Raw genomic sequence first — 23,777 nt, 5'->3', positions numbered from 1 at the left:
CTAGAAAAACAAAAAAACAAAGAATATTCAACAATTTAAAAAAAAAAAAAAGTGTCCCATCCAATCCATGGTCACTGCTCACAAGCCACTCCCACCACTGAGTACAAATCTTGGCAGTATGCCTCAGGCCAAAGGATTCCTGACATCTGAAGTTGATTGCTTCACCACTGGTCGCAGACTGCTGAGATTCTGAAACCGTATCAAAAATCAAAGCCTTTACATTGTACCACACTCACAAGCATGTAGGGTACAGATAGAATACTGCATCTCCAACTTTCTAAGAATCTTCTTCACCACCTGGAAACACTAACTTTCTCTAAAGATCCACGTCCTGAAAGAAGTGTATCTTCTCCCTTTGAATCAGGATTTCACCCACAGCCCCTAGACACATCTAGTGTCCACTGCTTATATGAAGGCACGTGATGGTGCTGACATAGATTCTTAAAATAGCACTAGGTTTAGGATCAGGGAAGGATGAGAATCCATTTTGAAAAGAATAGTACTGGCTCTCTCTCTTCAAGTTTTTTCAGGCAAACCTAACATGGGATAAGAGGATTAGGAATTGGTTACTGGACAGAAAATGGGTAGGGTTAAATGGCCATTTTCTCAGTGGAGGAGGGTGAATAGTTGAGTGCTGCAGGGACCTGTATTGGGCCCAATGCTATTTAACATATTTATAAATAATCTGGACAAACGGAACGGCAAGTGAGGTGATTAAATTTTAATTTTATTCTTTGGCTCCAGCTTTGTGGAATCTTGACAAAGCATATGCGTCCTGAACACCCTACAATATGTTTTGCGCTATCTAAGACTTCTCTGTTTGACACAGCTTCTACAGCTTCTTAATTTGATCTAGAATGGGAGGGCAAAGCGGGCACCCAGTAGTGAGACTACAATTCCAGGCCAAGGGCACCTGGCAAGCTTCCCAAACGTACAAACATTCTATACGTTATTCCTGGGAATTGTGATTTTTCCCCAAGTCCATTTAGTAGTGGTTTATGGACTTGTCCTTTAGGAAACCGTCTACCCCTTTTTAAACTCTGCCAAGCTAAACGCCTTCACCACGTTCTCTGGCAACGCATTCCAGAGTTTAATTATGCGTTGGGTGAAGAAAAATTTTCTCTTGATTTGTTTTAAATTTACTACACTGTAGTTTCATCGCATGCCCCCTAGTCCTACTATTTTTGGAAAGCGTGAACAGACGCTTCACATCCACCTGTTCCACTCCACTCATTATTTTATCTATACCTCTATCATGTCTCCCCTCAGCCGTCTCTTCTCCAAGCTGAAAGACCCAGCCTCTTAGTCTTTCTTCATAGGGAAGTCGTGCCCATCCCCCGCTATCATTTTAGTCGCCCTTCGCTGCACCTTTTCCATTCTACTATATCTTTCTTGGATAGCTGCGACCAGAACTGAACACAATACTCAAGGTGCGGTTGCACCATGGAGCGATACAACAGCATTATAACATCCTCACACCTGTTTTCCATACCTTTCCTAATAATACCCAACATTCTATTTGCTTTCCTAGCCGCAGCAGCACACTGAGCAGAAGGTTTCAGTGTATTATGACGACCGACACCCAGATCCCTTTCTTGGTCCGTAACTCCTAACGTGGAACCTCGCATGACGTACCTTTAATTCGGGTTACTTTTTTCCCCCCACATGCATCACCTTGCACTTGCTCACATTAAACATTATCTGCCATTTAGCGCCTAGCCGCCCAGTCTCCCAATCTCGTAAGGTCTTCTGTAATTTTTCACATCCTGTCGCGAAATTAACGACTTTGATTAACTTTGTGTTTCATCAGCAATTTAATTATCTCGCTAGTTACTCCTATCTCTAAATCATTTATAAATATATTAAAAAGGAGCAGTCCTAGCACAGACCCCTGAGGAACCCCACTAACTACCCTTCTCCATTGTGAAGGGCAGGCATTTTTGATTCATAAACAGCTCTGTTTGGCCAGCAGATGGTGCATGTTTATGCTTAAAGCTGTTACAGAGGACCTGACTTTCTCTTCTTTATTTGGCACACAGATAATAGAAGTGCCTTGCAGCGATTTGTTAACCAGGTTTTATTTGAAACTTGATTGTTCTGGGCTCAAATTGCCTGGAGTTTTTTCAAATTACTCAGCAGATGCGGGCTGTGGCTTCAGTTTCAGCCTGGGAGAACTGATCTCTTTTGATGAAGCTCAGATACATGTCCTGATCTCCACAGGTACTTTCTAAAAAGTATGCAAGTGTTTAGTGTTATGATGATCCTTATTTCAGTTACCTATTGTACTATCTTGTTCCACTGTTCAATATTTTTTGAGAGAATGAACATAATTTTTTGTTCGCCCTGTTTGTCTGGACTGATAAACAATCCTGGTGGTGTGTGTGTTGGGTCTGTAAGTGCTTTCTGGGAACTGTGGGACCACTGGGAGTGTGGATTCAGTAACCTAGAAATCACTGGAGATAATTGGAGAGCAGAAGACTTGCCCTGAGGCGGTTGTGACCCAGTTGGTGGGAGGACAGTGCTAGTGTAGAGCACGAGTGGCAGGTGCAGGAGGACCTGAGCTGTGCTGGGGATAGGCTCTCTAAGTAGCTGTGGGGTAACCCCAGGCGAGTGGTTAGGCATTTTGTGACACAATGTAAATCTGCAAAATCAAATTTTGCAGCATGTGGCTGTGAGCCTTCTTGCTGGTGCACCTTGCCAAGGACATATCTTGCTGGTTCTCAAAATAATTTGCTAACAACCTAGTTTAGAATCTGTTTAAATCTTTAACTAATGGAATTTTACGTTATGATTGCATTTAGTGATCATGTACGTTATATTTGCTATGCGCTTAGAAGTGTGACAGCAGACAGGCTCTAAATATATTAAAATGAACTGAAGTGAAAACTTTAGTGTTCAAATCCCTTCAGAATCAGAGACCATCCTACTTTCAGAGTAAACACTGGAATCTTCTGATGAGGATCAAACAGGATTCCATCACCAAATCAGGCTAAACTTGCAAGAACAAGACCTTTTCTTGCACACCACCTCCTCTGAGGAACTCTATTTGTTCTATAGTGAAAATTAAAGATCTAGCTCTTTGAGCATCCACGGACCATGTCCGATTAGATTTTTAAAATATCGTCGACTCGCTCTTTGAAAGTAATCTAAATGATTAAGTTGAAATGGTTGGATGCTATTATAAGATACTTTGCTCTAACAGTCGTACCAGAAACAGTCTGGTTTTTATTATTTTTGGCTTACTCACGACATAAGAGTTTCTGTAACTTTGACTATCTTACCTTGTATTTATGATCCAAGTTTATTAGAGATTTGCTATCTTGCTCATGAACAAGGTACTGAGTGGCTTACAAATCTAATTATAGAGCAGAAATAGGGAGACCGGACAGGACAGAGTGGGGGAGGGTTGGGGTTTAGGACTACACTATTTGATAGGATAGTAAAGGGTCAACACATGAGGGTGGGGGCTGTGCAATCTAGGCCAACCCCTAGCAGTCTTAAAAATAAAGAAATCTGTCTCAAGCATAATGTTGTAGTGTAGAAGGCGTGGAACCAAACAAGCTTAGCGGTGATTAGGTGGTAACAAAGGCAGTGCTGGGCAGACTTCCTTGGTCTGTGTCCTGAAAATGCCAAGGGCAAATTGAGATCAGATGTACGTATGTAGTATCACATCATACTTTATACTATTATCTCGTTGGGCAGACAGAATGGACCATTTAGGTCTTTATCTGTCGTCATCTATTGTGTGTGTAGTGATGACTCTAATGCAAGTTGCTGTGGTAGCGTGTTCCAGTGCTCAAGGCCCTGGACTGAGAAAATGGAGCAGCAATTATGATCATGAACAATTTCCTGAACGAAGGTACTAAGCAAGTGTTTCTGCTGTGATGATCTGAGCATCTAGATGGAGCCAATGGGGGGGTGGGGGGGGTGTTGGTGGGTTTTACAGAAACGGGAAAGATAAAGAGATCCGCAAGGATGTTGGATCTTGAACATCAGATAGCAGAGTCTTATAAGAGATAAGGTGAGATACTGGCAAACTAATGTGTCTGCTGTGTTAGGAGGGGGTTACGTGCTCAAATTTTCCTAGCGCCTACGATCAGTTTGATAGCAGTGTTCTAAATCAATTGTAGTCTTCAGAGGTTCTTTACTCTGAGTCATTGTAAAGGCGCATTACAATACTCTAATGGCTAATGATTAGGGATAATGAACTAGGTATGCTCAGTGCGGGGGGACACAGAAGGGATCTAATGGAGTAGACCAATTGGAGCTAAAGGAATAGGATCTTTTTACCACTGCGGGAGCCTTGTGGCGTAAAGGTGAGAGCGTTGTCAAGATAACGCCAAAAACATTTTGTACTCAATTCTAGTGGAAAAGGGCATGGAGCACTAGAAGGATGGGTACAACGAGTACTTTGTATTTCATCAGTGAAGGAGACACTCTTAACTTCTTAGAGTTTGGAACAGGTTTGTTCTTTATTAGTCAGTCAGTTATCTCTTTCATTTATTGTATGTATAGACATTTTGATCTTATCATCTGTGTTATAAAATTTATGTAAATTAAAATAAAAAGTCCAAACACCAGTCTAAGCAGCTTTTTTTTTGGCACATTTCACTTAAGCAATAGCACCTGCTGGGGAAGGATCATCCATCTATCCACCCACCCACATCTGTTTCTGCATGCACAAATAAACAGATGCATACAGCCTCACATTGGAGCCAGTGGGGGGAAAGAATTAAAGAAGTTGCAGGTTGCAGAGAGGCAAGGCCCCAACCACCCGAAGAAACTAAGTGCTGGCAAGGGACCAACTGAAAGAGCTACAGACAGAAGGTAGGCCAGGCCCTACTACCCAATGAAAGAAAGAGCCAGTGGGGAAGAAGAGTTGCAGATGGCAAAGAGAGCAAGTCCCATCTCCCAACAGGAGGAGGAGCACTAATTCTAAGCCCCCATCATGCCCTCAATTTTTAAAAGGGGACCCAACGGGCACAAATAAAGGAGCTCCACTGCAGTAAGGAGGAAGAAAAAAAGATGAGCTGAGGTGAGTGAAAGGAAGGGGAAAGGGATGGGTGGCAGTGGAGAGAATTGACAGAATGTAGGGAAGGGAGGAAGAGAATGCAAGAAGGAAAGGAGGAAAGAGTGAATGCAAGGGTGGGTAGGACAGGACAGGACGTGAATGAGAAGTGTAAGGTGAAAAGAATACACACCTTCACCCACGTATCCTAAAATACCCTCACACATACTCGACCCCCCAATCACCCTACTCCATCTTATGATATCCCCACTCTCACATAAACAGCTAAACTCCCCCCATAGAGATAAATATGCATATTGAACCACATGGTTGCTTCAACCAAATCCACCACACAGACATGCTGAACAGAAGAAAGGGGAAACCTGCCATTATGTCACATTGTAAGTGTGCACGTTTCAACTTTTTTTTTTTTTTTTACTAGAAAGTATAATAAGAATAAAAGTTATTTGTACCTGAGGCACTGGGGAGTGAAAGACTGGTTCTCAGCCTGTTGCTCTAACCACTAAGCTGTTCCTGTACTCACTCACATTGCCCATTGAGATACTACCTTGAGTACATGTTTCAGTTCTGGGAGTTGTAGCCTCATAAGACCATTGAAAAGGATGGAACCAGTTCACAGAACCTCTACAAAAATAAGGACTTGCAACACAAATCCCAAAGAGAAACGTGAATGTATCGGCTGGAGAAAAGAAGAAAAAGGAGAGATATAAGAGAAATATGCAAATATAAGAAAAACTTTAATAAATCACAGGAAGGAGAAACTTTCCACAGAAAGGGAATTCCAAACGACAAGATAGGATATGCAGTTAGAGGCAGAGTCTAACCCAACCCTCCAGGTCATCTTTCTGACTCCTAGATGAGAAAGCACTGCAACATCTAGGAGTTGGCCTTCTTTGAAACTGATCCTACAAACTCATTCCTATGTCAGCTGAGGTCGAAGGGACGCCCCATACCATCCCTGTGACCACGTCTCCTCTCCACTGCTCCCCAAACCCTTGGCCAGTCACTGACCTGGAAAGTGGCAGCGGGAAGGTTGGATATGGCGATGTACTGCAGATTGTTCTGGAGCGTGTAGATGAGTGAGGGCACCGCTAGCTTGAGTGTGTCCATATACTGCTGCACAATGGAATCGTACAGAAAGAGCACAAAATGTTTCATATTACCTGCAGGGAAGAGAGAAGAACACGAACGAGTGGAAGAGGGTAACAAAAATAGGTTGACAAATCCAGTTCTACACCCTTACGCACACATCAATACAGTTACCACAAGACAGCTCCTTCTGAGAGGCCAGAATACTGCATTCAGGCTTTGCAAATAAAAACCAAATGCACTAGCTGATAGTGCTATGGCATCGTCTCCCTACAGTTGGGAACCCCCCTCCCAAACAGGCAACAAACTTCAAAATGTCATTGGGGAAAGGGAGTAGAATAAAAACAATCCTCCTTGCAGTGATGAGTGAGTGAACCAGTTATATCACTCAACCCCCAAAATGGTTGACATACAGAGTTGATCTTTGAGGGGAATGCAATAAAAACCTTCTGCTAAACTGTTAAGTCAATACCTCAAATCAAAGCCAGATGTTAGCAAACCTAAAACAGAACGAGGTCAGTGAAACTTACAGCAGCCACTGTTCTGGCTCAATACCATTGACTGTGCTGTACTATCAATGGTATTGAGCCAGAACAGCACAAAGTTCTCTAGAGAAGAAATATAACTACAGCTACAAAGACTTACACAACACAAGGGGCAACTGCTGTTGCTGTCCTTTTCAGACACCACACAAAATCTTTACCACCCTGCTGTCTGTACAGGAAACATAAACTGGCATCTGGATATCATATGCCATCTTCTTTTATTTGATAACTTACTAGTAAAGAGAATTTCCTGCCCTAGCAGATTTGTAAATTAAAAGCATTAAGGCTTTACCTGCTCATTTTTGGAGGTCTTTTACTTGAGAAATGTTATCTGCCACAGGACCCGTTTTATTCCTATTGGCCCTGCTGCAGATAACATGCGCTAATATTTATTAAAAGACCCCCTTTATCCAATGCTGCTTGGCAATACTATAGAATGTCTACCTCTGCATTTGTTGGTATGGTTTACACTTCCTATTTCTTCTGTTTCCGATTCCTTTTTATTTTGAGGGTGTCTGTTGCTGTGTGCTTTTCCAAATGTGTTATGAAATGATTAAAACAAGTGAGCTTTTTTTAGCTAATATTTACAGTTAATAAATGACAATTCTTACCTCAACTTATTCTACATTCTATTTAATACCTTTCTATATGACAACAGTTATCTCCTTGTGATATTTTCTGGGACAATAAGAGTCTTAAAGAACTCTTGTGTTGTTTGTCTGCAAAAGGACTAAAAACTTTATTGTATTCTGCCCTGTGGAATTATGTTGCTTTAATAAAAAAGGTAATATAAATTTACAATTGCATGTAGTGAGATAAAAGAATGCTAATGCAGCAAAGAAAATGGCCTCTAAATTACAAATCCAGTGAATCTGTGATTAAGCAAAGATACTTACTTGTAGCTGGTGTTCTCAGAGGACAGCAGGCTGATTATTCGCACATCTCAGTGATGTCATCCGACACAGCCTGGGGCAGACGCCGACTAGCGAGTGAAGTAGAAAACTCTAGCCGCGTCCCACCACACATGCACTGATGCCTTCCCGCCCGACATGAGAGCACGGGTCCTCCAGTCAGGTGAAAAAGCAAAAAGCAGATGGTCTATAACTAGAGTAAATTCCTAGGGGAGGTGGGAGGGTATGTGAGAATAAAAATCGGCCTGCTGTCCTCTGAGAACACTGACTACAGGTAAGTATCTTTGCTTTCTCCGAGGACAAGCAGGCCTTCGTATTCTCACATCTGGGGATCCCTAGATACCAAGCTCACCAAAAACAAGAAAACTAGTATAACTGAGTCTCAAAACGTCAAGACTAAAGCTTCAATCAACCTAAAACTATGTACATACCAGCTGTGTAGGTGCAGCCTGGAACAGAATAAAACAGGGCCTAGGAGGGTGGAGTTGGATTCTAGACACCGAACAAATTCTGCAGACCTGCCTGTCCAAACCGACTGTTGTGTCGGGTATCCTGATCCAGACAGTAGTGGGATGTGAATATGTGGACTGAAGACCATGTTCCAGCCTTGGAAATCTCCTCTATAGAGGCAGATCTCAAGTGGGCACCGACGCAGCCATGGCTCCAATATTGTGAGACAGCCTAGCCTGGGCTTAAGCAAAGGAGATGCAATCTGCTAACCAATCTGAAAGTGTGCATTTGCCGATGGTCACCCCCTATCTGTTGGGATCAAAAGAAATGAAAAGAATCTCAGCCAAATTAAAATCCTCAATTTTGAACTCTCAAAAAGGGGCATAGTCAAATTAAGGTCAGGGCTGCGGCCTAAACTGGGCAGCCACACTCAAAAAGAAACTTATAAAGGGCTGAAAAATCCCCCCCAAAATACAAGGGATGGGGAAAATGAAAAGTGAGAAAAACTATCACTAAAAAAGAAATAAAAGAAATCCACATGGGAAGGCACTTGGCAAGAAAGAAGCACAGCATGAGGACAGCACACACAAATGCATCCTCTCAGCTCTGTGGAAAAAACAAGAGTGGAGGACTCGCGTTCAGGCAGAACGGCACCAGCGAATGTGCGGTGGGACCACTGCTAGAATTTTCTACTTTACTCGCTAGTCAGTGTCCGCACCAGGCTCCATCAGATGACATCACCCAGATGCGAGAATAAGGCCTGCTTGTTCCCAGAGAATATCACTAGCCTCCAATGAACTCTGGGAATGGAATGTGGTCAAAACTGATATTTCATTTATTCATTGTATCTGTTTTTTTCCAGAGCACCCAAAAGAGGTACAATGTGACATGAACACCACAATAGAGCAGCAGCAGTAATTATTAAACAAAAATGTATAAAAACCCATACGACATTAAAATAAACCTACAACTCTTCAAAAGAATGATGCCATATGTGTATACATCACATAATTCTTCATCCCAACCTAACTCAATTTTATTTGATAGCAGCTGGTCATAGCTTATAGCAAATTTTCATACAGGACTTACCCTACTGCAACATCTATGCTTGTGTAAAACGTGCAACCAATGACCCATTCCCGGAAGTGACATCACACACTCACTCCGGCTTTGCCGACTGCCTTCCAGTCTCTCAAGCTTTCAGTGCCTGTAATCCTGCCCATTCCCAGAAGAGACATCACACTCACCACAGGGGAACCAGCTTATCTTTCTCGTCATCTAATACACTAATGCCCATCCCAAGCTCTCAGATCTCTTAAAATAGCTTGATTGTCCCCACTAACAAAGACATCATTCATGAACATACTAGAGATTCCATAATGTGCAGGGCCCTCAATTATCCCAAAATAGACAGGAAAAGTTCTCTACGATGACGAATCACAGAAGGCAAAGTAGGAGACTAATAGACGATTCACCACTGGAGACGCGAGTCCAACAGTCTTATTATATCAGAGATAACGACCACGACACGAAGAGTCCTACTGTATATGTGTTGTCAACTCACTGATCACGTAGCACCAACAGATATGCTCGATACAAACTATCAGAGCTCTGATAGTTTGTATCCAGCATATTCTGTTTGGTGCTACGTACATCAGTGAGTTGACAACACATATACAAGTAGGACTCTTCGTTTGCATTCATTACTTGGTGTATTATTGACCCCTGATGGCAGACGCTTTTTAGCGTCGAAAAACGGCCGTGTCGGTCGTTATCTCTGATATAATAAAGACTGTTGGACTCACGTCTCCAGTGGTGAATCGTCTATTAGTCTCTACTTTTGCCTTCTGTGGGCCCTCAATTATGGAATCTATTCCCTCAGCACTTACAACGGCAGACATCATCTGGGCCAATTCAAAATTGATATCAAGACAATCCTTTTACTGATGCTTTCTCCTGACTACCAATTTGGCATTTGAGACCTACCAAGAGATCCTGGAAGACACTAGCACCTACCCTCTTCTTTGTTCCCAACCTATCTGTCCTATTCTTATTGTACTTCTGTCCCCCTTCCCCCACTGTCGATCTTATGTCTGTCACAACTCCTTTTACTTTACCTTTTTCTATTAGTATGTAAGGGTAGGAAGTGTTAATAAAACTTGGAAACTTGGTTAGTGCCTTTATTTTTCATTTCCAAGTGGTGAAGTATTTTTACATAAGTACACAAGTACATAACCATTGCCATACTGGGAAATACCAAAGGTCCATCGAGTCCAGCATCCTGTTTCCAACAGTGGCCAATCCAGGTCACAAATACCTGGCAAGATCCCAAAAATGCACAAAACATTTTATACTGCTTATCCCAGAAATAGTGGATTTTCTCCAAGTTCATTTAATAACGATCTATGGACTTTTCCTTTAGGAAGCCGTCCAAACCTTTTTAAAACTCCGCTAAGCTAACTGCCTTTACCACATTCTCTGGCAACGAATTCCAGAGTTTAATTACACGTTGAGTGAAGAAAAATTTCTCCGATTCGTTTTAAATTTACTACATTGTAGCTTCATCGCAGGCCCCCTAATCCTAGTATTTTTGGAAAGCGTGAACAGAAGCTTCACATCTACCCGTTCAACTCCACTCATTATTTTATAGACCTCTATCATGTCTCCCCTCAGCCGCCTTTTTCTCCAAGCTGAAGAGCCCTAGACGCTTTAGCCTGTTTGCTGATACCCCTCTGCTTCTGTGTATTTTTCAGGATCGTTCCAGTTTTGCTGTCTTCTAGTTCCTAAACCTTCAGTGCCTGTAATCCCGCCCATTCCCAGAAGTGAAATCACATATCAGTGCCTTTAGTTTTCACTTCCAAGCAGCGCGCACCACGTGACAAAGAAGCACACACAAAGAGCAATCCTGTTCTTTTGTGCACAATCTTTTTTCGGCTCCATCCCTGTTTTTTTCTGTTTCATTTCTTTCTTATCTATATAAATAATTCTCACCTCCAACATTCTGAAGCTCACTCTGTGGCAGGGAAACACTGAAGCCCTGCAGTGTTGGTAGGCTAGGCTGTCAGCACCACTCACTCTCACTCATGCACCATTCACTGTCACTCACAGACCCGCCCTATCCGCACATAATTCACAACCCCAACGTTCTAATGAAGCCGCAAACTGCAAAGTCTGCAACTTCAGTGGTGGTGTAGATCAGAATTTTTCCCCATCAGTGTCTGCCCCGCCCTCGCGTCAAAACGTCATGACGTCGAGGGCGGGTAATGATACAAGAAAATACAAAAGGAGTTCGTTGCCTCCGCAATGCCGCCGCAAGCCCCACTACAAACATTTACAGCACAAGGTACGGACCACACGTCACCCTCTTATTCTCTCTGAAACGATGTCGCCCGGATGCTGCGAATTTACTTCCCGCTTCCTACCACTTCAATTGTGTCGCGGGTTGCACAGCAAGGATGCGAAACAACTGTTTGCTAAATGGTAGGGAAGCCGTGTGGGGAAAGGGGTTTTCTCTTGCTCGCTTTCTTCTTCCTGCCTTTCACTCCATCTCCCGCGCTACGAGAGCAAGTACACTGCGAGTGGTGGTCATACTTTCCTAAGCTGCCACATCAGTTGACTTTCTCTGTTTAGCAATGGGGAAAATCTGACGTCTATTACAATATATTTTTCATGCTGGCGGCAGGTCTTACTACATCTCTCTGAAGCTGCTTCAGGGTTCCTCCCCCCCCCCCCCCCCCCACACACACACACCTGGTGATGGTGCTGCAGAAACAGGCAGTAACTGGGAGGGAGGGAGGGGGAGGGAAAACACTGCAACTGGGACGCAAACCAGTACAACTGGGAGGGGGAAATGGGAGGGACGGAGGGGGGTTTAGGACCCTAGAACTGGGAGGGAGGGGGTGGGAGTGGGAAAACCCTAGAACTGGGAGGGGGGGGGTTCAACAACACTGCAACTGGTAGGACATGGAGGGAGGGAGGAAGGGAGGGGGTGGAAAAACACTGGAACTGGGAGGGGAGGGAGGGGGTGGGAATACTCTGGAACTGGGAGAGGAAGGGGGGGGCCTGCCACTGTCATTCTCACACACACACTGTCGCGCCCAGTCTCATTCTCTCTGTCACACACACTCACACATTCACTCTCTCTCTCTATCACACACTCACTCTCACACACACTCTGTAAAACACACACACTTTGAGGAAAACCTTGCGTTTCATTGGTTTCAGAAACGGGCCTTTTTTTACTAGTTTTCTTATAAACTCTTATACTTGCTACTATGTGCTTCACTCAGACCATCCCTGTTTTCTGGGGCCATCAGCGTCCCTCATCCCACTCAGTCCCATCTGAGACAGGCAAGACACCTTACTGCCGATCCTCCAGCTCTCCCTCCCTCCCACCCTTTTAAAACTACTTCCTGCAACCTCTCAGCAGGAATGCTTAACTGTCGCTCTGTACACAAGTACTTTCTTCTTCATGATCTCATCCTCTCTAATGACCTCAATTTTCTTTGTTCGAGACCTAGCTGTCCGACACAGAGGCCTCGTACCTAAATCAAGCAGTACCATCTGGTTATCACTACCATGTCTGCAATAGCATAGGCAGTAGAAGAGGAGGTGTAGACATTATCTATTCTAAATTGAACTTGTCTGATTTGTCTAATTTCTCTGTATTTGTACATCCACTTCTGGAATCACTTAAATTTCACTTCAACAGCACACCTCCCTCGGACTCTTTTTAGTTTACGCCCACTCCTCCATCAGTTGCATCCTGGCAACTTTTACAAACCCTATTAATTTCCACTGGCCTCAGTTCCCCACAACCAATTATATTAGGTGGTTTCAACATCCATTTGATGAATCTGCCTCTAAGTCTACTCAGGATTTTTTAAGCTTCACTTTGGACCTTAATTTGACACAATATGCAACTGAAAGCCACACATCAAGGGGGACCCATACTTTAAACCTCATCTTCTCTATTCCAGTCTCTTCGCATTCATTGCACATTTCTTCGTTGCATTCATTGCCCTGACTGACCACCCACTTATTCCTGTCTCCTAAGCACTCTGCGACATCACTCTCTCACCATTAATCAGGAATGTTCCTCATAGAGACCAGGTAAAATTACCCCTTCACCTCTTCTATCTTATTCAAAACTGGATTTCAATTTTACCACTTCCTAAGAGATCAAACTCAGATGTGGAATACTCACCTCAGTGAAGCTTATGATTCCATTACTCCACTAGAATACCATCAGATGTCACAATACTGTCAGCCACAAAAGCCCGTGGTACACCAAAGAGCTATGACTACATAAGAGACAGGTGGAGCAGAAATGACTGTGGTACCCTTCACCTACTCTTCTCTTTATTTATAAAAGTACTGCACATTCATATAAAGCAACTCTTACCACAACTAAAAAGTCATACTATACAGCGAAGATCATCACTGCTGTCCTTTATAGAAAGTTAAGATCCCTCACCACTTTCCATTTTGCCCCCAACCCCTCCAGACACTAGTGTCTCATTCGGAGAGCACAATAAATCACCTTGAGAAATAGTCTGCAATCTATAACCATCTCCCAGGTGTCTACGCCGTCTTCAATGAACAATGCTATACCTTGTAGCACTTTAATCTACCAACCGTTTCAGAGTTAGGCAAAATCATCAAAAGTATGAGAACAACTGCTGCGCCAAATGATCTAACACCAGCTATCCTTGTCAAACACTCCCATGATTCCTTGCTTCCTTTCACCCACTTCATGGTTACCCTCAGTTTATCAGCAGGACTTGTTCCTGATAACTGGAAATCAGCCACCATCTGCCCAAAGATCACGGACGCCTCTCCCAACTGCTGATCTCAATAACTACCATCTCATTGCTAATCTTTCTTTCATTGCTAAGATTGTTGAATCTATGGTTTAATCTTAGTTAGTTGACTATATTACAAAGACCCATGTACTCCATCCTAATCAGACTGCATGCTGACATCACAGTACAGAAACTACTCTATTAGGTATTGCCACGTTGATTTACTGCTGTCTCGATCAGGCTAAATCTGTTCTCCTGCTGTCTTTATATCTCTCCGCTGCTTTCAATCTGGTTGACCATACCACTCTCCTCCACTGTCTACAGAACATTGGTCTCACTGGATCTGTGCTGGACTGGTTCCTTTCATACTTGGAAAATCGTTAGTATAGAGTTTTGTCCCATAACTCATCTGCCAGCCCATTTAGGCCTGGCTCTGGAGTACTGCACGGCACTTCCACTACATTATTTAATACTAGTATAAAAGGCCTGTTTCGGTAGGCAATGAAACGGGCACAAGCAAGGTAATCCCCCCTCCCTCCCTCCCTTCCGAGTTCCAGACCTCCCCTCCCTCCCTCCCTCCCTCTCGAGTTCCAGACCCCCCTTCCCCAGACCCCTCCCTCCCTTCCTTCACTTCCGTCTGAGTTCCAGACCCCCCTGCCTCTCTCCCTTCTGAGTTCCAGACCCTCCCTCCCAGTTCAAGACCCCCTCACGCTCCTCCCACCGAGTTCCAAACTCCCCCCTCCCTCCGATTTCAACATCCCCCGCGTTACTGATCCCTGGATCCCCATGCCACGACCCTCTCGACCTCCCCCTTCCCGCAGAAAACCCTCCCCCGCAGCTGTTGCGTACCTGTGCTGAAGACAGCCAAGGTTCTCTTCTCGTCTGCGCCGGCGACGCTTGTTGAATGATCATCTGTTCAAGTTTCTGTGCGTGCGTCTGATATCAGACGCACGCACAGAAACTTGAACAGATGATCATTCATCAAGCAACGCCCCGGCGCAGCTGAGAAGAAAAGTTTGGTTGTAGTCTGCACAGGAATGCGACGGGGGTGGGGAAGGGTTTTCGGCGGAAAGGGGGGGGGGTCGAGAGGGTCACAGCAGAGGGGGTCCAGGGGTCATTTACGCGGAGGGGGGTGTTGAAATCGGAGGGAGGGGGAGTCTTGAACTCGGTGGGAGGGGCGTGAGGCAGCCTTGAATGGGATGGGAGGGAGGGAGTGACGTGTGTGTATGTGTGTGTGGGGGTGTTGATGTTCTTCGGGTTTGGGGGGGTGCTTTGGTGATGCGCCGGGGGGGGGGGGGGTCTGTGTTGCCCCAACTCCCTGTCACTTGCTCAGAAGTGGCAGGGAGCAGTGCACTGATAGCTGATTCCCAGGCAGGGGGAAGATAGGGAAACTACTCCTCCCTTGCCTTGGAATCAGCTATCAGTGTGTTCTAAGCTGCCTAGCAGACCACCTCCAAGGGATCCACAGTCCCAGGCAGGTTAGAACGTTGGCGGTGAGTATTATTATATAGGATTTTTCTTGCCCCTCTGCTGACTTTGGCTCAAACTCGACTTCACCATGTATGTCTATGTAGATGATATTCATGTCCTCTGCACTTTAAACTCTTCTAACTCCCATGAGATTTCCACTGTAAATAACAAATTAATTCAGATTACAAACTGGCTTTACAGACACAACCTTGCACTAAATCCCACAAAAATCAATGCCAATTCTTTTCACTGAGAGGGACGGGGAAGTTTTATCTATACCTGTGCTTTTCTGCAATACCTCAGTCCCCCAAGATGAGACTGTGTGCATCCTGGGAGTAATTTGACTCAAAGCTCACCATTGAGCCGAGCCTCAAATCTCTCTAGTTATCTGGCACCCTTTCCATAAAGTTCGATTGCATACAATCTATGATACATCCCCCAGTGCTTAACTGATTCACTCTTTGGTCATCAACCCATTAGATTACTGCAACTCCCTTTACAAAAGGCTCAGGGTTAAAGAACATAGTTTACAGGTCATTCAGAACACTGTAATTGGGCTTGTTAAATGATCATGTGAATCCTCATTTAAAGATGCTCACTGCCTACCACTTGCTCATTACTTACAAGGTACTATTTCTGGTTTTCAAAGTTTTGTCCTCAGGTGAACCTCTATCTTTCATGACATCCAATTACTTACAGTACATCAAGAGCACTTAGAAAAGCACATAAAAATCGAGTGGTAGCTCCTAGTTACAGAGAGACAGCACACGAACATACCTGACACTTAATCTCTGTTCAAGGACCAGAGCTTTAGAACTCACTCACAGCTCCACTTCGCTTACAGACTTTTTAAGACAGAACTTAAAACTTTCCTATTTAAAGATGTTTTTTTCAGTAGGTCCCAGATATTTTCATCCTATTTGCAAACCATTTGGCTTGAGCACTGGCTCTGTCTGTCTTATCAGATGCTGTAGTTAGGACTGCCGAGAGGTAGGGGCAGGAGAGGCAAAATTCCCTAGGCCCGGGGACTCCAAGGAGAGCCCGGCACCAGGGTCTCTCGCCCTCTCCTGCTCCCAGGCCGCTGGCGCCGCAGTCCCCAGTCTCCACATGCCTAACCTCAGCTCCCTTCCATCTGCCACCCTGTCTCCTGCATTAAAAAAAAAAAAATCTCGAAATCGGCAACACAGAGACTTCTGTGTGAACGTGGCAGATCGCCTTGGGTGGGCTTTCCCTCACTGTGTCCCACCCTCCTCTGATGTAACTTCCTATTTCCACGAGTGCGGGACACAGTGAGGGAAGGCCCGCCCGAGGCGATCTGCCGCTTTCACACAGAAGGTGCTGTGCTGCCGATTGAGATTTTTTTTTTTTTTTATGGAGGTTGGATGGCAGACAGAAGGAAGATGAGGCTAGGTAGGTGGAGACTGCAGCGCCGGCGGCTTGGGAGCAGGAGAGGGAGGCGACAGCAGTAGCGATTGGGGGGAGGCGGGGCAGCGGCAATCCTTGTGGGGGGGGGGGGGGGGGGGCGCTTGCCCTAGGCCCAGCTCAGTCTCTCGGTGGCTCTGGTTGTAGTTCTTCCTGCCTTATCCTTTTTATCATGTCTATGTGGTATGACACTATACACTTTTACTTTATGTTGTTAGAACATAAGCCACTTAGGAGGTTTTCCATAGGGGAGGATAGCAAATGTTAACTAAATTTGGAAACATGGATCTATTGGCAACTGATTCCGCAGCCAGCAAACTGTGGCAGATTGCTTTGGTATTGAGGCCCTCTTGATATATCTCGTAGAAAACACGCAAGGCGGCTGAAGCTGAAGGAGTCAGCTGGGAACATCTCTCTTTAAATTTGATATTTAGATATTAAGTGCTAGCCTATGTAATGTTTTGAAAGATAAAGGAAACAACTTCAAAGTTAGGGTCCTTGGCATGGTAAAGTTTAACACTTACTGTGTACAAAGTGCCCAGATCAAAGCAGGATGTGCAAAGCCTGTGCAGTAACTATTTAAGAGGTGGTAAATGTATCCATGCTTCTACAATAGTGACAGAGTGGTAAGTTACTGTGCGCCCATTTCCCACCTCTTAACAGGGTAAAAAGTCACAGTGGAGTAGACTTCGTAATATGAGTGACCTCTCTTGTCTGACAAAAAAGTAGTGGAATTTTGTACTACCAGCTTTCTCTCAAATATTATTCTCTTAAAACTAACCAATAACTGAGGAAGGTCAGCAGGTTCTTGGCTGCTAACTCAACTGAAGGAGATAAACCAAGTTGGGACAGTGCCCTACCTTGTGCTCTCCCTCTTCTGGCATCAGGGAACCCAAGCATGGCAGCCATGTCAGAGCACTAGCCTTTAGTTTAATGCTGAACTGTGATTTCTATCCAGTCTGCATTCTGGCACACCAACAGCAGCCTTTGTGGCATTGGCATAGCTGGATACTTCAAATTTGGGGCTCATACCTATGGATTGCCCTTCCCATCTTGAGAGTTTGATGTTTACACTCAGTAAGTATCACCTTCCTATCCCACCATAAGACTGACATATTCTGGCATAGCGAGATTCATTCCAGTCATAGCAAGATTCATTCCTGTTACAGAATACACAAAACTAGTCTATTTGGAGACATTTCACCACGAGAAAGCCCCTGCAAAAACACAACAGGACACTGGCATCACCATCTCTATTGGTGTAAAAAAAATGCGAAAAGAACATAAGTGAAGAGATGCTGTATTTCCAAAACAGTAGGCTTTATTCAAACCAGCATAACATGAGTGCAAGACCCAACACACCTGTGTTTTGGCAACAACAATGCCTGTATCAAACAAAAGCTCTAGAATATTATAAAATACACAAAAAGTATGGAAAACAGTACTGAAACACACAAACAATACAATAAATAAATATTACACTAAGATATATAAAGACCTAAAAACAGCAAAAGCAATTAATTCATCAAAACAAATACTTAATAAAAACTTAAACACTCTGCTGTAATGGACACAACAAAATATAAATATCAAATCATAACTACGATAATCCATTTAAAATACTAGCAAGGATCATCAATAAATAATATGTAAATGAATATATGCAAATTAATAAAAAATGCAAATAGGCAAGAGAATGGAGACATCTGTTCTTTCCTGGTTTTCTTCTTATCTCTCCCAGCGTACCTTTAGTGTATACTCTAGTGGATCCTCCTCTACTTCTATCCCACTGTCAGTTGGTGTACCTCTGGGATCTGTCCTGGGACCTCTTCATTTCTCCATCTATACTTCTTCCCTTGGTACTCTGATCTCATCCCATGGTTTTCAGTATCATCTTTATGCTGATGACTCCCAGATCTACCTCTTCACTCCAGAAACCTCAGTCAAAATCCAGGCCAACGTTTCAGCCTGCCTGTCTGACATTCAGCGCCATCTGAAACTAAACATGACCAAGACTGAGCTTCTCATCTTTCCCCCTAAACCAACCTCTCCTCCTCCCCCATTCTCTATTTCTGTGGATAACATTCTCATCCTTCCTGTCTCATCAGCTCGTAACCTTGGGGTCATCTTTGACTCCTCCCTCTCCTTCTCTGCACATATTCAGCAGACTGCTAAAACATGTCGTTTCTTTCTCTATAATATCAGCAAAATTCGCCCTTTCCTTTCTGAGCACACTACCAGAACCCTCATTCACATTCTTATCACCTCTCGCTTAGACTATTGCAACTTGCTTCTCACAGGTCTCCCACTTAGCCATCTCTCTCCTCTTCAATCTGTTCAAAATTATGCTGCACGACTAATATTCCGCCAGTGTCGTTATGCTCATATTAGCCCTCTCTCCTCAAGTCACTTCACTGGCTTCCTACCCGTTTCTGCATACAGTTCAAACTCCTCTTATTGACCTATAAGTGCATTCACTCTGCAGCTCCTCAGTACCTCTCCACACTCATCCTACCTACATTCCTCCCTGGGAACTCCGTTCACTGGGTAAATCTTTCTTATCTGCACCCTTCACCACTGCTAACTCCAGACTCCATTCCTTTTATCTTGCTGCACCATATGCCTGGAATAGACTTCCTGAGGCAGTACGTCAAGCTCCATCTCTGGCCATCTTCAAATAAAGGCTAAAAGCCCACCTTTTTGATGCTGCTTTTAACTCCTAACCCTTATTCACTTCTTCAGAACCCTTATTTCATCATTCTCACTTTAAAATTCCCTTATCTCTTGTTTGTCCTGTTTGTCTGTCCTGATTGTAAGCTCTGTCGAGCAGGGACTGTCTCTTCATGTTCAAGTGTACAGCGCTGCGTACGTCTAGTAGCGCTTTAGAAATGATAAGTAGTAGTAGTAGTAGACATACAAAAATTTATGTTTCAACGTTTTTATTCATGATTCTACAAAGTAACCATCCAACAAGCTCCATATTACATACATTAACGTCAAAACATCCAATTAAGAGCTAATTGTATTCTGTTTTTATATTATAACATTTTTCTTTCATCCTACCCCATCCCCAACCTCCCCCTCCTTTCCTTTCCAGTAGTATATTCTAACCTTTTATTGATGACATTTAACATGACTGTGACTCACACCTAATTCTTCACAATTTCCATAAGTTACATATGACCAAAGGTGGATAGATATACATTTCACCCAATGAATTAACCATTTCCCCCCTCCTCCCCACTCCCCCGACATACAAAAATTTAAAAGCACATGTGCATCTTCTATAAATACACGAATCTTCTCTGCAAATGTCTTAAAATTATTAAAAGACAGTTTATTTGGTAAAACCACCAACAGATGATAAATATATCATAACATATCTCAACAAGAATCACTGGGGTATGGGACAAAACTAACCAGTCTCAAGCTTCCAAACAGCAAACTGTAACGCGGAGGAGGAGAGAAAGTCAAATAAATCCTAACTCGGAGATAGCTCAAAACAAAACAAAGGAGAAATAATACTGTGCCATTGAAGAAACAAAAATAAGTGCTTAAAAACAACAGAAAAAAAGGTTGGTGGTTTTAAATTTTTGTATGTGTGTTTAAATTTTGTTGTTTCCATTACAGCAGAGTATATGAGTTTTTAATAAGTATTTGTTAGTTTTGATGTATTAATTGCTTTTGCTGTTTTTATTTCTTTATATTTTTATATCTTAGTGTACTATTTATTTATTGTATTTTTGGGTGTTTGGGTGCTGCTTTCCATTGTATTGGTACTTTTTGTGCATTTTATAATACTCTAGAGCTTTGATGATTCCTGACGCAGGCATCACTGTTGCTGAAAAACAGCTGTGGCGGGTCTTGCACTCAAGTTATGTTATACTGGTCTGAATAAAGCCTACTGGTTTGGAAATCGCCTCACTTCCTGTGGTTTTTGGGTTTTGTTTTGTTTTTTTACTATACAGAATATTCATTCCCTAAAGAGTAAAAAAAAAAAAAATTAGGTCTTTAAATCTCATCCCACAAAAATGTTGGCACAGACTGCATCATCTTAATAGCCCTTTTTCTAAGTTTCTCTAGCTTTAGCTAATCACCTTTTCATACCTATATTAACATGAGCTTATCAGAAAATTAATCACTCCGGGATCTCTCTCCTGCAAATTCATATCACTATCCCTCCCGGTCACACGCTGCCCTCTTGGATTTTTGCATGCCGCATAAAGGAAATAAAATGTCACCACTAACCTCTCTGCCATCTCTCCCCCCTTCTTGGGTGATGCAGTAGGAAAGGCCGTCACTCCTCCTGTGCTGGATGGAGTTTATTTTCAACTGGCTAGCCTGGCTTGGTATGCTTGGTAACTGGCCCTCTCTCTCTTTGCTCCTTCCCTATGCCCAGCAGCGGCATGATCAGTGATGAATCTTTATTTGAACTCTGGCAATGGGGTCACCTGAACTGTGAGCCATGGCTTTATCTTTAATTGCTTCCAGCTCCACCCATACAGAACTGATGACAGAAGGAGTGAGAAGAGATCTGTGTCCAAGACTCAGACCATTAACACACTGGAATCAAGGTCAGGTATACACATAAAGTAGCACATATGAGTTTAAATTGTTGGGCAGACTAGATGGACTGTGCAGGTCTTTTTCTGCCGTTATCTACTATGTTACTATGTTACTATGTCCGAGTGGGTGCCCACCTGGGCAGCAGTGACCATCAAACGGTTTGGTTTGATATGATGGCAGAAGAGGAGGGTGGCCACTCAAAACTCAAAGTCCTGGATTTCAAACATGCTGACTTTAGTAAAATGGGGAAATACCTGAGGAAGGAGCTGATGGTATGGGAGGAATACAAGAAATGGAAGGACAGTGGCCCAGGCTGAAAGAAGCTATAAATAGGGCCACGAACCTTTATGTAAGGAAAGTAAATAAAAGCAAGAGAAAAAGGAAACCGATAAGGTTCTCCAAGCAAGTGGCTGAGAAAATAAAGGCTAAAGAGTTGGTGTACCAGAAATACAAAAAAACTCAAGAAAAGGGACACGAGGAGGAATACCGGATGAAACTGAAAGAAGCCAAGAGAGAGATATGTCTGGCGAAAGCGCAAACGGAAGAACAAATGGCTAGAAATGTAAGGAGGGGTGGCAAAATTTTCTTCAGGTATATTAGTGAAAGGAGAATGACTAAAAAGGGAATTGTGAGACTATAAGATACTGCGAACCAATATGTGGATAATGATGAAGAAAAAGCAAATTTGCTAAATAGATACTTCTGTTCTGTTTTCACAGAAGAAAATCCTGGAGAAGGACCGCGATGGACTGCAAAAAGTACAAATGAGATTGAAGTGGATAGAGCACCGTTCACGGAAGAGAGTATATGTATGAACAACTTGAAAAGCTAAAGGTGGACAAAGCCATGGGACCGGATGGGATCCACCCTAGGATATTGAGGGAGCTCAGAGAGGTTCTGGCAGGTCCTCTTAAAGATTTGTTTAATAAATCCTTGGAGACGGGAGAGGCTCCGAGGGATTGGAGATCGGCGGATGTGGTCCCTCTTCACAAAAGTGGTGATAGGGAAGAAGCTGGAAACTACAGGCCGGTAAGCCTCACTTCGGTTATTGGAAAAGTAATGGAAGCGATGCTGAAGGAAAGCATAGTGAATTTCCTGGAAGCCAATAAGTTGCAAGATCCGAGACAACATGGTTTTACCAAAGGGAAATCGTGCCAAACGAACCTCATTGAATTCTTTGATTGGGTGACAGGAGAAATGAATCAGGGACGAGCTATGGACGTAATCTACTTAGATTTCAGCAAAGCTTTTGACACGGTTCCCCACAGGAGGCTCTTAAATAAACTGGATGGGCTGAAGATAGGACACGAAGTGGTGAACTGGTTGACAGACAGATGCCAGAGGGTGGTGGTGAATGGAATTCGCTCGGAGGAGCAAAAGGTAAGTAGTGGAGTGCCTCAAGGATTGGTGTGGGGGCCGATTCTGTTCAATATATTTGTGAGTGACATTGCCGAAGGGTTAGAAGGTAAAGTTTGCCTATTTGCGGATGATACTAAGATCTGTAACAGAGTGGACACCCCAGAGGGAGTGGAAAATATGAAAAACGACCTACGGAAGCTAGAAGAATGGTCTAAGGTTTGGCAATTAAAATTCAATGCGAAGAAATGCAAAGTGATGCACTTAGGAAGTAGAAATCCACGGGAGACGTGTTAGGCGAGGAGAGTCTGATAGGTACGGGCGGAGAGAGGGATCTTGGGGTGATAGTATCTGAGGATTTGAAGGCGACGAAACAGTGTGACAAGGCAGTGGCCGTAGCTAGAAGGTTGTTAGGCTGTATAGAGAGAGGTGTGACCAGCAGAAGAAAGGGGGTGTTGATGCCCCTGTATAAGTCGTTGGTGAGGCCCCACCTGGAGTATTGTGTTCAGTTTTGGAGGCCGTATCTTGTTAAGGATGTAAAAAGAATTGAAGCGGTGCAAAGAAAAGCTACGAGAATGGTTTGGGATTTGCGTTACAAGACGTATGAGGAGAGACTTGCTGAACTAAACATGTAAACTCTGGAGGAAAGGAGAAACAGGGGTGATACGATACAGACGTTCAAATATTTGAAAGGTATTAATCCGCAAACGAACCTTTTCCGGAGATGGGAAGGAGGTAGAACGAGAGGACATGAAATGAGATTGAAGGGGGGCAGACTCAAGAAAAATGTCAGGAAGTATTTTTTCACGGAGAGAGTAGTGGATGCTTGGAATGCCCTCCCGCGGGAGGTGGTGGAAATGAAAACGGTAACGGAATTCAAACATGCGTGGGATAAGCATAAAGGAATCCTGTGCCGAACAAATGGATCCTCAGGAGCTTAGTCAAGATCGGGAGGCGGGACTGGTGGTTGGGAGGCGGGGATAGGGCAGGGCAGACTTATACGGTCTGTGCCAGAGCCGGTGGTGGGCAGCGGGACTGGTGGTTGGGAGGCAGGGATAGTGCTGGACAGACTTGTACGGTCTGTGCCAGAGCCGGTGGTTGGGAGGCAGGGCTGGTGGTTGGGAGGTGAGGATAG

At 43.7% G+C, this 23,777-nt stretch overlaps 1 protein-coding gene across 2 annotated transcripts in view; it reads right to left on the bottom strand.

Moving 5' to 3' along the window:
• Positions 1-23,777, bottom strand: part of SLC35A2 (solute carrier family 35 member A2) — a 133,800-nt gene that overhangs the window by 60,877 nt on the left and 49,146 nt on the right. For both annotated transcript variants that reach the window (XM_030194013.1, XM_030194014.1), the window contains exon 3: positions 6,041-6,192. In XM_030194013.1, coding sequence (XP_030049873.1) covers positions 6,041-6,192 — 152 coding nt within the window. The remainder of the gene's footprint in view (positions 1-6,040; positions 6,193-23,777) is intronic.

This window comes from Microcaecilia unicolor, chromosome 2, assembly GCF_901765095.1.
Source record: "Microcaecilia unicolor chromosome 2, aMicUni1.1, whole genome shotgun sequence".
NCBI classification, from domain to species: Eukaryota; Metazoa; Chordata; class Amphibia; order Gymnophiona; family Siphonopidae; genus Microcaecilia; species Microcaecilia unicolor.
Note: the sequence above shows the minus strand (reverse complement) of the source record. Positions and strands in the feature narration are given on the sequence as shown.